The sequence below is a fragment of the Rhinopithecus bieti genome, unplaced genomic scaffold (assembly GCF_001698545.2).
Source record: "Rhinopithecus bieti isolate Rb0 unplaced genomic scaffold, ASM169854v2 scaffold_15769, whole genome shotgun sequence".
Taxonomy (NCBI): domain Eukaryota; kingdom Metazoa; phylum Chordata; class Mammalia; order Primates; family Cercopithecidae; genus Rhinopithecus; species Rhinopithecus bieti.
Window position 1 is genome coordinate 74,267 of NW_016809129.1, and position 12,629 is coordinate 86,895.

Here is a 12,629-nt window from a genome sequence, read left to right on the forward strand (position 1 = left end):
AATTACTAAGAATGCTGTTTTTAAAATTACCATTTAATGCTTGGTAATATGGTCTTTATCTGAAATCCAAAGCAATTGTATCTTTACATAGTATTAATGAACAGGCTACTTTGAACCTATGAAATTCTAATGCTATCTTTGGATGAGGTGCTGTCAGGTTTTGAGAGAGCGTTTGTTTGAATTTCAACCATAGTGCAATTATATGTGTGTTTAAAACTTAGACAAACTACTTACTGAAGCATGACATTTCCTTATTTTTGCTTCTTTATAGCTCATTCTTCTCATCTGTAAAATTAGAATATTTTCATTAACCACTTACAAATAGAGGGTCATGGAAAGTCAAAAGCCAAGGTGATCTGGAAGGAAGAGCTCTGAGTAGTGGGCAAAGTTGTAAGGCATGTCTGGGATAAGGCTTCTGGGGTGAAAGAAGGTAATCAGAAGGAAATAAAAATAAAATTTCACATTTGCACGTTTTTTTTAAAGTCCACAAAGCCCTTTTCACATGATCTGTTTTAATTCTCACAAACGCCTGACAAATAAGCAAAGAAAATATTACCTTACTTAGACAGATGAGAAAGCTGAGGCTCAGAGAAGTTAAGTAACTTGCCTAAAGTTGTACAGCATATATAATAAGTGGTACCAATGGGATTTAAACATAAGTGTGTATCCAGTGTAATTGCACCATAATGTTATGGATGATATAAGTATAACATTGAATGAGGTGATCACAGATTTGGATACCAGATTGAGTACAACAAAAGAGGAAAAACTTTTGATTGACAAGTGAAATTGTAAATTACATTGGCAAATTTTTGAAATGTTTTGTTCTTGATTTGGGAGTACAAAGTGTCCAGCACTTGGTATTCTTAGCCAGGAATGAGCATTTACAAAATGAAATATTTGTACCAGTGAATTTCTTTAAAATATTAGGAAATTTAAATATACTATTTTAGAAAAGAAAATAAAGGATCTGTCTCCATAGAGTGAAGAAGATACAAAGTCAGATAAATCCTAGGATTTCTCTACCTTCTTCGGATTTGCTAAAGATCTCAAAAGCAAACTACACAAAGAAGAAAAGATATATGCAAAAATATACAAGCAGAACAGGACAAATCACAGAACCATTGAAATGAGGATGTTTGGGAGAAAAAAAAGCAATAAACAAACAAAAATCTCCAAAACATAATGAGTTACACTCGACAAGTGCCTGCTTAGGAATTGTGCTGTGGGAAGCGTAATTCTAAACGTACCTGGGATAACTCCAAATGACAATTTTTTCAGTGATCTAAATGCCAGGGACAAAAGAAGATGACGTAAACTTAAGGAGTGGGACAATTTATGGTTTACTTTGGAAAGAAGAGCTGGAAAATAAAGAGAGCTGTTGGCTCAATATTATAGTAATACTGTTAAGCAAGCCAGGAAGAAAGTCCATTAAGTTGTATTTAGAAATGATCACTTGAGATAGCATAGCTGTATAATTAAAGACACATTACAGGCTTATGTATGAACTGAAGGAGGTATGGAGAAAGTTAGGGTATGGACAGGGTAAATCCAGTTACGAGGTAGAATGGCAGCCCGTAGAAGCCAGAATGAATCACGCACCTGCCCAGAATCCTTATCTCAGGATGGAGGGAGATTACTGCCATGTAGCAAAGGGCAGTCACCTGAATTCATCTGCAACCAGAGAGAATTACACTGCGAACAAGACCACTACAATACCTTGGGGAAGTTTTTGTACAGCTTTCTGTTTAGTTTGTTATAGGACAGGACAGGGTGTTTCCTATCAACCTGGGCCAATTTTGCCTCCTAGAGGACATTTGGCAATATTTGGAGACATTTTTGGTTGTCACAACTTAGGGGAGTGTGGGGGAAGGGGGCGGGGATGCTATTATCGTCTAGTGTGCTCAACATTCTGCAATGCTTAGGGCAGACCCCGCAACAATGAGCTGTCCAGCTCAAGCTAGTGGAGAAGGAAGGTGAAACCGAAGGATGCACAAAATTTCCTAGTGCAGTGCTTGAAAAAGAGCTGTCAGTTTAAGGATTAAGGGGTAAACAGGAAAGACTATGACTGAAAGATAATAATGAAAACTACAAAGGAGAGGAAGTTAACACCTTTAGCTGATTTAAATATTAGCATAAATGACATGAACCATTATCTTCTTAATGCTGTTAAGCAGAATAAACTGGTAATATTTAACACTCCTTTAACACTCCTCACTTCCCTCTCCACTGTCCTCACCTGGCCCGGCCCAGTGAATGTTTACTGGATACATGAAACTAAATTTTTATTTACTTAGTCCAAGTATCAACACTATTTAAAACATTTAACCTGGCTGGGCACGGTGGCTCACACCTGTAATCCCAGCACTTTGGGAGGCTGAGGCAGGCGGATCACGAGGTCAGGAGATCAAGACCATCCTGGCTAACACGGTGAAACCCCATCTCTACTAAAAATACAAAAAATTAGTTGGACGTGGTGACGGATGCCTGTAGTCCCAGCTACTCGGGAGGCTGAGGCAGGAGAATGGCGTTAAGTAAACCAGGGAGGCGGAGCTTGCAGTGAGCCTAGATTGCGCCACTGCACTCCAGCCTGGGCGACAGAGCGAGACTCCGTTTCAAAAAAGAAAATAAACACAAAAACAAACAAACAAAACAAACATTTAACCTGTAATGAGCTTAATATGAGCATTTACTCTTAGGAAAAAATGCTTTAAAGTTTGTTTGGGCTTTTCTTTTGTCTGTTTATTTGTTTTTTTAATGTCTCCAAGATCTTAAACCTTTTGGTCACAGCATGGGGAATCGAACTGGAATCAAATCTACTTTTCAATATGAAGGTTTATTTTGTTTCATTATATGATATGCACAAGTCAGGGATCCTCTTTAATTTTGTGTTTAATTTAGCTTCATTTATAAATGTTGGTCTTCATATCGTTATGCAAAATTTAAAACTGGGGTCAAACTGTCTCTTTAAAAATGGGATTCTGGAGACATTTTTGTTTTCACTCTTTTAACCAAGAATCTGAAGTAGTAGAACCCTCTAGAATAGCAAGTTTCCTAAATCGGACATGTTGTATGAGGCCAAAAAAAATCAACTAAGGTCATTACCTAGCAACTGATCACAAAAGGTTTGTTGGTTTATTGATGTAACAGCAAAACTGCGTAGGTTTTTTTTTTTTCTTTGTATTGGCATATACAGGAAGCTCCCAATTTACCACAGATTCCAAAAGTTTATGGGTTAGTTGTTTAGAATTCAAAATGCATTTCCCCACAGAAAAGGGGAAATGGTTGGTTTTCTAGAATAGCCGGTAGAACCTGATTTAACCCACAATGTAACTGAACTGATACTACTACCGCAGTCCTGAGGTCGGGGGAGCTGGTGTGTTGAAAGCTAGGACATGGAGAAAATGAAATGATTCTCCCCTTCTTAACTACAGGATAAAGTTCACAGCAATTCTTAAAAATCTGCAAAGTTTGTTTTTGGCACATTTCCCTTCTCGTTTTGCATATTTTCTCCTCCTAGGCCTTTCTGTTACACTGCTAGGCACCTAGAATCCTCATTGCCTATTTTCTTCAAAGTTCTCTACCTTCTTTCAGATCCTATTGAATTCCTTTTCTTTTGTGCAGCTCCCTTAGTAAGATGCTAAAGAAACTCGTTCTGATTTAATAATTCACAATAATGGATGGCTGACAGCAGTTTAACCAACTTGGAACCATGTACTCTTTTGAAGGAAGATATGTATTAACATGAATGAATCCTTAGTTAGAAAAATTACAAGGATAGTCCGAAGGTGATGTAAAAATAAGTAGCAGTGGTAGAACTATGCTTTAGGGCTCAGAGAGATATCACCCTACTTCTGGAGTCAGTTGCATCTCATTCTTGCTTTTCCTGGCCTCGTGTGCTGCCCCACACCTTTGAGCCCTGCAGCACTTCCTGCAAGTCTAATGCTCTGCCCCCACAGCTGCTTCTGTGACAGGAGTTGTGGATCTCCAGAGTGAGCACAAACCCCTGAGACTGGTAAAGGTAACTAATCATTTACACATGTGAGTCATTCATTGATAAGTCACAACCTATTGGTGTTAGCTCCTTGCATGATAGTATAATGTTTACTGTAGGATATGGAAGCTGACCAAACTACTTTAGAGAGGAAAACTCTCCGAAGGGCCATGTATTCAAGAGAAGCCAAAGCCCAAATGGAGGACGAAGATGAAGGTAGATCTTTTTTCTTTTATCTGGAACATTCTAATGGGGTAACAGAATGTGAGGGTTTTTTTATGTGTGAGTGTCTCCATGAGGAATAATAAGCCAGTTTGCAAGGGGAAAAAGTTAAATCAAATAATAACAAAAATGGAAACAATAGGAGTCAAGGAAAGGTGGATGTAATCCATCAACAGTCATCTTGAGGGGCTCCACAGAATGTGTCTTACTACAGTTGTTATGTATGAGAAAGACTTGAAAGGAAATGGCAGTGGATTGTAAATAGATCTAGATGTTTGTTCAGAAAAATTGAAATTGTCTCGTATAATGACAAAATCTACTTAAGAAAATTTCAATCCTTCAGAAATAAGTAATAAAGGGGAAATATGGCATTTTGAAGTAGCTGTATTTGATTCATTCAGTTCATCTTCATAAGGTTTTCATGACAATATAGCCATGAAGGATAACAAAATTAGAACGCCATTTGTTATGTTTCAGTTTTCTGAATCTGATAAGGTACACTGGGAAAAAAAGATTGACTGGAAATGTGAGGAATGAGATGAAATAATTACACTGCTTTGACATTCATTGCCAAGAACGTTGTGAGATAAAGCACCTTTTAAGTCAATAGAGTAAACGCATTATGCCTCATTTCCCTTTGTAATTTTTGCTTATGCCTACATTTCTACCAACCAATTAAAAAAACGGAGAAAATGTTCATTTCAAGCCAAATAGTGCCAAAATGTGCTACTTTTATATTTCTGTGTTTCAACAAATATTCATTGAGTGAATGAATTAACGAATGAAGGCTAAATTTTACTTTCAATTTCTATGATTAAAATGTTCTTAAAGAATTTTTGGTGCTGTAAACAGATATCAGCTTCTAGAATTCTAAACAAATTATTTCTAATGTGCTATAAGAGTGGAGTTGTACCCAATTACTCTGTTCAGTGTTTCAGTGGGGATGCTGACTGTGCCCTTGGCTTGCTGTGTTAATCCACATTCTCAGGTATAAAATAAGGTAATAGCACTTTGCTTATAGGGTAAAGGAAGTAATGTATGTGGAAGAGCCAATTACGGTACATATTACTTATTAGTTTGTTGCTCTAGGTCCTATCAGAATGCTCAAGCCAACAGTAGGGGAAGAAAAGAAGTAGAGGTACTTTCTTTCTCTTAAGAGACTTGGAGTTGCACATGTTGTTTCTGCTTGCTTACTATTGACTCGGTCATTGCTTGGAAAGATTAAATACTAGGAATGTGAGGAAATGCTGTCTTTAGCTGGGCAACCATGGGTAACTTTAAATTTCAATTAATATAGAATGGGTATTGGGGAGACAGCTAGCAACGTGCAAGTGTCCACCTCTTTGATCATGCAAATTTCCAGTCTGTTCTTCTCACACAAAGGACACATCCCTGCCAAAGGGGAGACCATCTGAGACATAGTAATTTGCTGCATCCAGCTCAAATATCAGGATCTTTGGTGATGCTCAGTCTTCTCATCATAAACATATTTGGATCCCTGTGGTCTAATAACCTGAAAAGTAAAGACAAGTCCTTCCTCCCCACAACGTGATATGTATATAATATAGTAGTGAAGTACATACAGGATAACTTTAATGAATAAAGTTCCTTTGGAAAAGCAAAGGATGGGAAACACAGTCACTGGACCATAGAAATCATTAAATTTCGATTGTCAGGAAATGCAAAACCCGCTTTAGCAGTGGAGTCATTCTTAAGGAAGCCCATCTTGGAGTTTCTAGATGGTTTAAACATCTGAGAGGAATTCCCGGCCCATTATCCTTTGTGTTCCTTGGCTTTGCCCACTGGAAGGTTCCTCCTTGGGGCCATAGAGAGCATGGAGTGTGCCCTCTTGTGCTATGCACAGATTTCAGAGCTTATTCCCTCCTGGTGCAGCTTTATAAATTCAGAAATTTGCAGGCCAAAATATTGTAGATGTTTGTAAGCCAGGTATGTGGTTTTTGTTGGCAACACAATTCCTTCAATAACTTAGTAAGTTTCTTCCAATTTGATGTGCAGTACATCAGCAAATAGTCTCATCCAGACATAGATTTTATGTTTATTACTCATTCATTCATTCATTTTTCACCTATTTTCAGAAAGAAATGAGGTTTGCCCTGCTAAAAGCATTTAAAACTTCAATACTAATGCTTACATTTTATAAATGTGTAATGCCTACATTTTTATAGATGTATGGAAAAGTTCCTTTTCCAGAGGAACTTTATTCATTAAAGTTATCCTGTATGTACTTCACTACTTTACTATATACATATCAAGTTGTGGGGAGGAAGGACTTGTCTTTACTTTTTAGGTTATTAAACCACAGGGATCCAAATATGTTTATGCATGAATGTTTATATACTATTTGTGGAGCAATAAAAATTATATCCATCTGGTGCCCATCTGAAGCTTAAACAAATGTTTTTTGTATGTAGAGGAAGAAGAGGAGGAAGATGAGGATGATAACATGTCCACCGTAATGAGGCTCAGGACTAAAATGCCATGGAAAACCTGCTGGCGCTACCTGACATCTGGAGGATTCTTCCTGCTCATCCTGATGATTTTCTCTAAGCTTTTGAAGCATTCAGTCATCGTAGCTATAGACTATTGGCTGGCCACATGGACATCGGAGTACAGTATAAACAATACTGGAAAAGCTGATCAGGTACAATTGTTTCGGTTTTGTTTTTAAATCAGCAAGGAAATATTAAGATGAACAGTGATACCTTCTTATCTAGTTATATGCTTATATCCCAAATGCCACAGGACTTCTGTGATAATTTAATAAGTTAATACTTACAACAGGACCTGAAATCGAATAAACTATCAAAAATGTTAAAATAGAAGCTATTATTAATACTTTTAAAGTTTATCATATGAAATATTTAAATATAACATTTAGACTTATATTCAAGGGAGTTATATGCCTATATTTTTATGTATTTTATACATATATACACACATATATAGGCCCTTTTTGTATTTGTTCTTATAGTATTTGATGTTAACTACCTACATCAGTGTATTAGCTGGTCATTTTGAGACTAGGAATGAGAAAAGTGAGCTTTACAACATAGAAAGCCAAGAATATGCCCCAAACCTGAAAACAAACTCTTTCTCTTCATCTGCTTTTAAGCAAGCCCTGAAAGAGAGTGAAAGGAGCAGGTGGAGGGACATTACCCTGGGCCTCAAAAAATTGCATTCCTTCAACCATCTAAATGCATGCAAAATAATGAAGTCAACAATCTTGTCTGACATTGACATTTGGTTTTCTAGTAAGAAAGAACTCCCGGCCGGGCACAGTGGTTCATGCCTGTAATCCCCGCACTTTGGGAGGCCGAGGTGGGCAGATCACCCGAGGCTGGGAATTCGAGACCAGCTTGACCAACGTGGAGAAACCCCGTCTCTACTAAAAATACAAAATTAGCCGGGTATGGTGGTACATGCCTGTAATCCCAGCTACCAGGGAGGCTGTGGCAGGAGAATCACTTGAACCCGGGAGGTGGAGGTTGCGGTGAGCCGAGATCATGCCATTGCACTCCAGCCTGGGCAACAAGAGCGAAACTCTATAAAAAAAGAAAAAGAAAGAAAGAAAGAAGGAAGGAAGGAAAGAAAGAAAGAAGGAAGGAAGGAAGGAAGGGAGGGAAAGAAAAGAAAGAACTCCATTGATAATGTCCTATGTGCTTTTGTGTTGGTTGCTTTTAGACCTACTATGTGGCTGGCTTTAGCATACTTTGTGGAGCAGGCATTTTCCTTTGCCTTGTTACATCCCTCACTGTAGAATGGATGGGTCTCACAGCTGCCAAAAATCTTCACCACAACCTTCTCAATAAGATAATCCTTGGACCAATAAGGTAAAACAGTGGTTATTTCTCACTCCCACACCTTAAATAATAAAAGCATGCATTTTTCAATTTAAGTGAAATGTGAAAGTTTGAAGAATTTCTTTAGTCCTTGAGCAAATGAATAGGGAGCTTCTCATTTTCATGACCCTAAGATGCCCATTAGCAATGCTCAGGTTCCAAAGAGTTTAGTATTTTCATATACGTCCATCTGTTTATTGCCTAGGTTTTTTGATACCACACCCCTGGGACTGATTCTCAATCGCTTTTCAGCTGATACTAATATCATTGATCAGGTGAGTAACTGGGTTACTTGCAAGTTCAAAAATTAGTTTTGCAATGTAAGCTAAATAGCATTTTAAGATAAAGCATAATTCCTATTAACAATAGAGGATTGCCAAAATTTAAATAAAGGCCTACTTGTATTTATATCAACATTGTACATGCAAATGATATCTAGAATGAAATATTAAAGGAAAATCTTAACTCAGACTAATTTGTACAAGTATTGTATAATTTGTATAATTTGTAGAAGAAGATACTTGGAGAACTATCATGAAGTAAAGAGAAATAGTAAAGAATGATTGAATGTTTAAAATTTTGATTATAAAAAAATTGTTTTTGTTAGTGTCATATCAGCATTCACAGTATAAAGTTCTTAAAAGTTTAGTATCCATGCAGAATTTCTCTCAGAAGTGAAGGATGGGGTGCCAAACTGTCTTAAAGTCCTTTTCTTTTATTAGATTGGTTCTTGAAGCTTCAGATGATGTGACACCTTAGGAAGAATTCCAAGAATGCCCAGTTTAGCCTAAGATCCTTAGGAATCTAAAAGTTTGTTTGAAATAAAAGACATCACACTCTGACATTATATCACTCTAAAAGTGGAACCCTTTGGATGACTGAGAAAGGAATTTATTGAATCCGGCCCTTGCCTTTTCTGACTTTCCAGAGTAGCATTAGGAACACTGAAATGGCCCTCAATTTAGAAAGAGTGTTGATGCATGCAGCTGACTGCAGAGTATGTTGAGAAGTTTTGATGTTTTCATGGCATTGGTATTAGGTCAGACTGCACCTAAAACCTTTCTAAGGAATACATGTTGGAAAAGAAGAAATGAAACACTCATTATTTAGAAGATGACTTGATTGTTACTTAGAGAATTCAGAATAATTAGTAAAATAAGTCACCAATTAGAAAAGTCAGCAGAGTATCTACATAAGATATATCATATGAAAAGCAGCAACTTCCTCTACACCAATTTAAGAAAATCATGAAAAACAAACTCCATTCATAACAACAAAACCTATAAAAACAAATAAACTTAATGTGAAGAAAATATGTTCGACAATCCCAGAAGTCATAACAACCCTGTATAGAAAAAGAATTTCCCTATTAGATATTTTTAAAATACTATAAAATTCAAGCACTCTGTTAATTGCAGAAGACGAGTAGGTCAAAAGAACAGCATGGAGAATTCAAAAACTCCATCATATGTAGAAATTTAACAGTATAAATGTGGCATCTTAATAAGGAAAGGATTAATTTTTCAACAAAGGATATTTGGATAGTTAGCTATCCAAAAAATACAAAACAAATGCATGTAGCATAGAGGTGGCCATATTAAAACATAAAGCTATAAAGTAATGTAGGAGAATAGTTTTAGAATCTCGGGGTGGGAAAGGTCTTTCTGAGTAAGACAAAGAACTCAGAAACAATAAGGAAAATAGGTTACTTTTGAGCCCACAAGTCAACAGAAATAACTATAAAAAAACTTTAAATTGTGATTGAGCTAAAAGCACCAAAGAGAAATTTAAATACAATAGATAACTGGGAAGAAAAATTTGCAAATATTTTTAAATAAACACAATATATACAGAGCATCTAAAAATCAATAAGGAAAAATTAATCCACTCAAAAAAGCCCAAAAGATATGAGGAAGCAATTACAGAAAATTAATTTAAATGTATTACAGTAGAGGAATAGCTAAATAAGATAATACTATGCAACCATTAAAAAGAAATAGATTTATATACACTGCCATGGGAAGATTTACAGTCTGTCTTGCTCAGTAAACAAACACATGAATGAATAATATTTATAGTACAGTGTCATTTACATAAAACACCCAAAATAAATAGGGAGACAGACCACGAATCAATGACATGTTGATAGATAGATAGACAGACATAATAAACTATGGAAATTGAGTGAAGAATTGCTTAGGATGAACATGCTTATACACTACTTTTGTAGCTAACTGTATAACTTGGTGTCAATATAAAAATAGATACTTTGTTACATTGTAGCCAATATTTCATTGCGCTAATCATATTTTCCTTTTAAACTACCCTAATAGCACATCCCTCCAACCTTAGAATCTCTAACTCGCTCAACACTGCTCTGCCTGTCTGCCATTGGGATGATTTCTTATGCTACTCCTGTGTTCCTGGTTGCTCTCCTGCCCCTTGGTATCGCCTTTTATTTTATCCAGAAGTATTTTCGGGTTGCCTCTAAGTAAGTAAAACAGCATCCCATTCATTTTCAAAAGCTTATCTACGGTCAGCCTTCTCTATTCATGGGTTCTGCCAACAATGGATCAAAAATATTTGGAAAGAAAACGTTCCATGAAGTTCCAAAAATCAAAACTTGAATTTGTCACGTGCCGAGTACTACATTGAATATACACTGATGAAGCGATGTGTGATGTGTTGCCACTGAATTAGGTAGAATGAGTAACATAGAGATGATTTAAAGTATATGGGATGATGTATGTAGGTTATATGCAAATGTCACCCATTTTATATTAGAGACTTGAGCGTCTGCAGATTTTGGTATCCATGGGAGGTCCTGGAATCGTTTCCCCGTGGGGACAATTGTATTTGATTTACTGTGATCTACATTTGCTGTAGTGTTTTTCAAGATAAGATGTGGAATTTAGAAATGCAACCTATTTGTAACATGATGAAATCTATCCTGACATTATGATTCATTTAGGTATCAATTAATATTATAATTATATCTATAATTTGTTGTCTGGGCCTTACCTAGCCCTGGACATATATTAACATGTGGATTGACCTATTGAGTTTTGAGTCCTAAGACTGCCAAATTTTTCATTCCATGGTCCTTTTTCTGAACATGACATTGATAGAAAACAAAAAATCAAACATAGGCCAGGCGTGGTGGCCCATGCTGTAATCCCAGCACTTTGGGATTGTAATCCCAGCACTTTGGGATCCAAGGCAGGCGGATCATGAGGTCAGGAGTTTGATACCAGCCTGACCAACATGGTGAAACCCTATCTCTACTAAAAATACAAAAATTAGCCGGGCGTATTGGCACCTGCCTATAATCCCAGCTACTCAGGAGGCTGAGGAAGTAGAATCGCTTGGCAGAGCTTGCGGTGAGCTGACAGATCATGACACTGCACTCTAGCCTGGACAACAGAGTGAGACTCTGTCTCAAAAAAAAAAAAAAAAAAAAAAACACAAACATAATCCCAAAGAGTAAGTGATTTAATATTATTATACTCTACAAATGGGAAAAAATTATTCGCTTAGAATTTGTCATTTACTGAAATGTTGAATAAATGAAATATAATACCAGCTGTTTTAATATTTCCAGTTTAACTTTGAAGCCCCGCTATAAATAGTAACATTTGTTATTTCAACAAATACTAAGCATTCATTGTGTCGCAAATAGCTGTGTTAAGCCATGTGACAGGTGAAGAGCAATATGACAAGAAATGTATAGTCTCTTAGGAAGATAAAACATATACAAAGTAATCCTAATATGTGGATTAAGTGCTAAAATAAGAAGGCAGGTATTGAGTTTATTCAGGAAATTGAAAATGTTAATATGACTTGAGTGCAAGGAAGGTGAAATAAAATAGGTGGAAATAAGAAGAAAAGAAGAATTGTAGTTGGAACCTCTGAATGTAGCATTTCATAATTTGAAGAAATAGTTGTTTCTCCCTCTTAGCTATGAATTAGGGTCCTTTAAATGTCAGGGATCCATATTGAGTCTGTTTTTTCATCCCTAGACTCATCCTCCTTGCTTGCAGCAAATTCTGACCCAAACGGAGAAGCTAGTAATCAAATTCACATTTCATTTCTTCTGATACTATTGCTGGTCTACTTGCTGGTGGGGCAAAGAAGTTCAGAGTTACTTCATTACTGCTGACGGTTTCCAAATCTGTCCTTGCCTTCTCAACACTGATATCAGTCATGTCTTACTTTAATCACATACTCGTTTAGTCCTATGATTGCCCTTTAGCAATACAAATGGAGTGCAAAGTTTAGGAAAATATTCCTAGTCCATTACACATTTGAATTGTGAATTCTGTTCACTATCAGTGAGAATAATCTGTTAGAGACTAAAGTATGGGGAGGACAGTTATTTTAAAGAATAAATATTGACAGTGGATTTTACACGATTCTTGTTTGAAATTATCTGAAAGTTAGCAAATATAACCATATGATATTAAACCTCACAGAAAAGGATCCTTCTAGATGTTGAGGTTCTTTAGAACTCATCCGTGTTGAAAAGTTCAGGCAGCTTAACATGACATTTCTGA

At 36.4% G+C, this 12,629-nt stretch overlaps 1 protein-coding gene across 1 annotated transcript in view; it reads left to right on the forward strand.

Annotated features, from left to right (window-relative positions):
- The window catches only part of ABCC9 (ATP binding cassette subfamily C member 9), a 129,440-nt gene that overhangs the window by 65,903 nt on the left and 50,908 nt on the right, over positions 1-12,629 (forward strand). Inside the window, 5 exon segments of the mRNA XM_017888598.1 lie at positions 4,114-4,210; positions 6,649-6,878; positions 7,919-8,067; positions 8,282-8,351; positions 10,410-10,567. Coding sequence (XP_017744087.1) covers positions 4,114-4,210; positions 6,649-6,878; positions 7,919-8,067; positions 8,282-8,351; positions 10,410-10,567 — 704 coding nt within the window.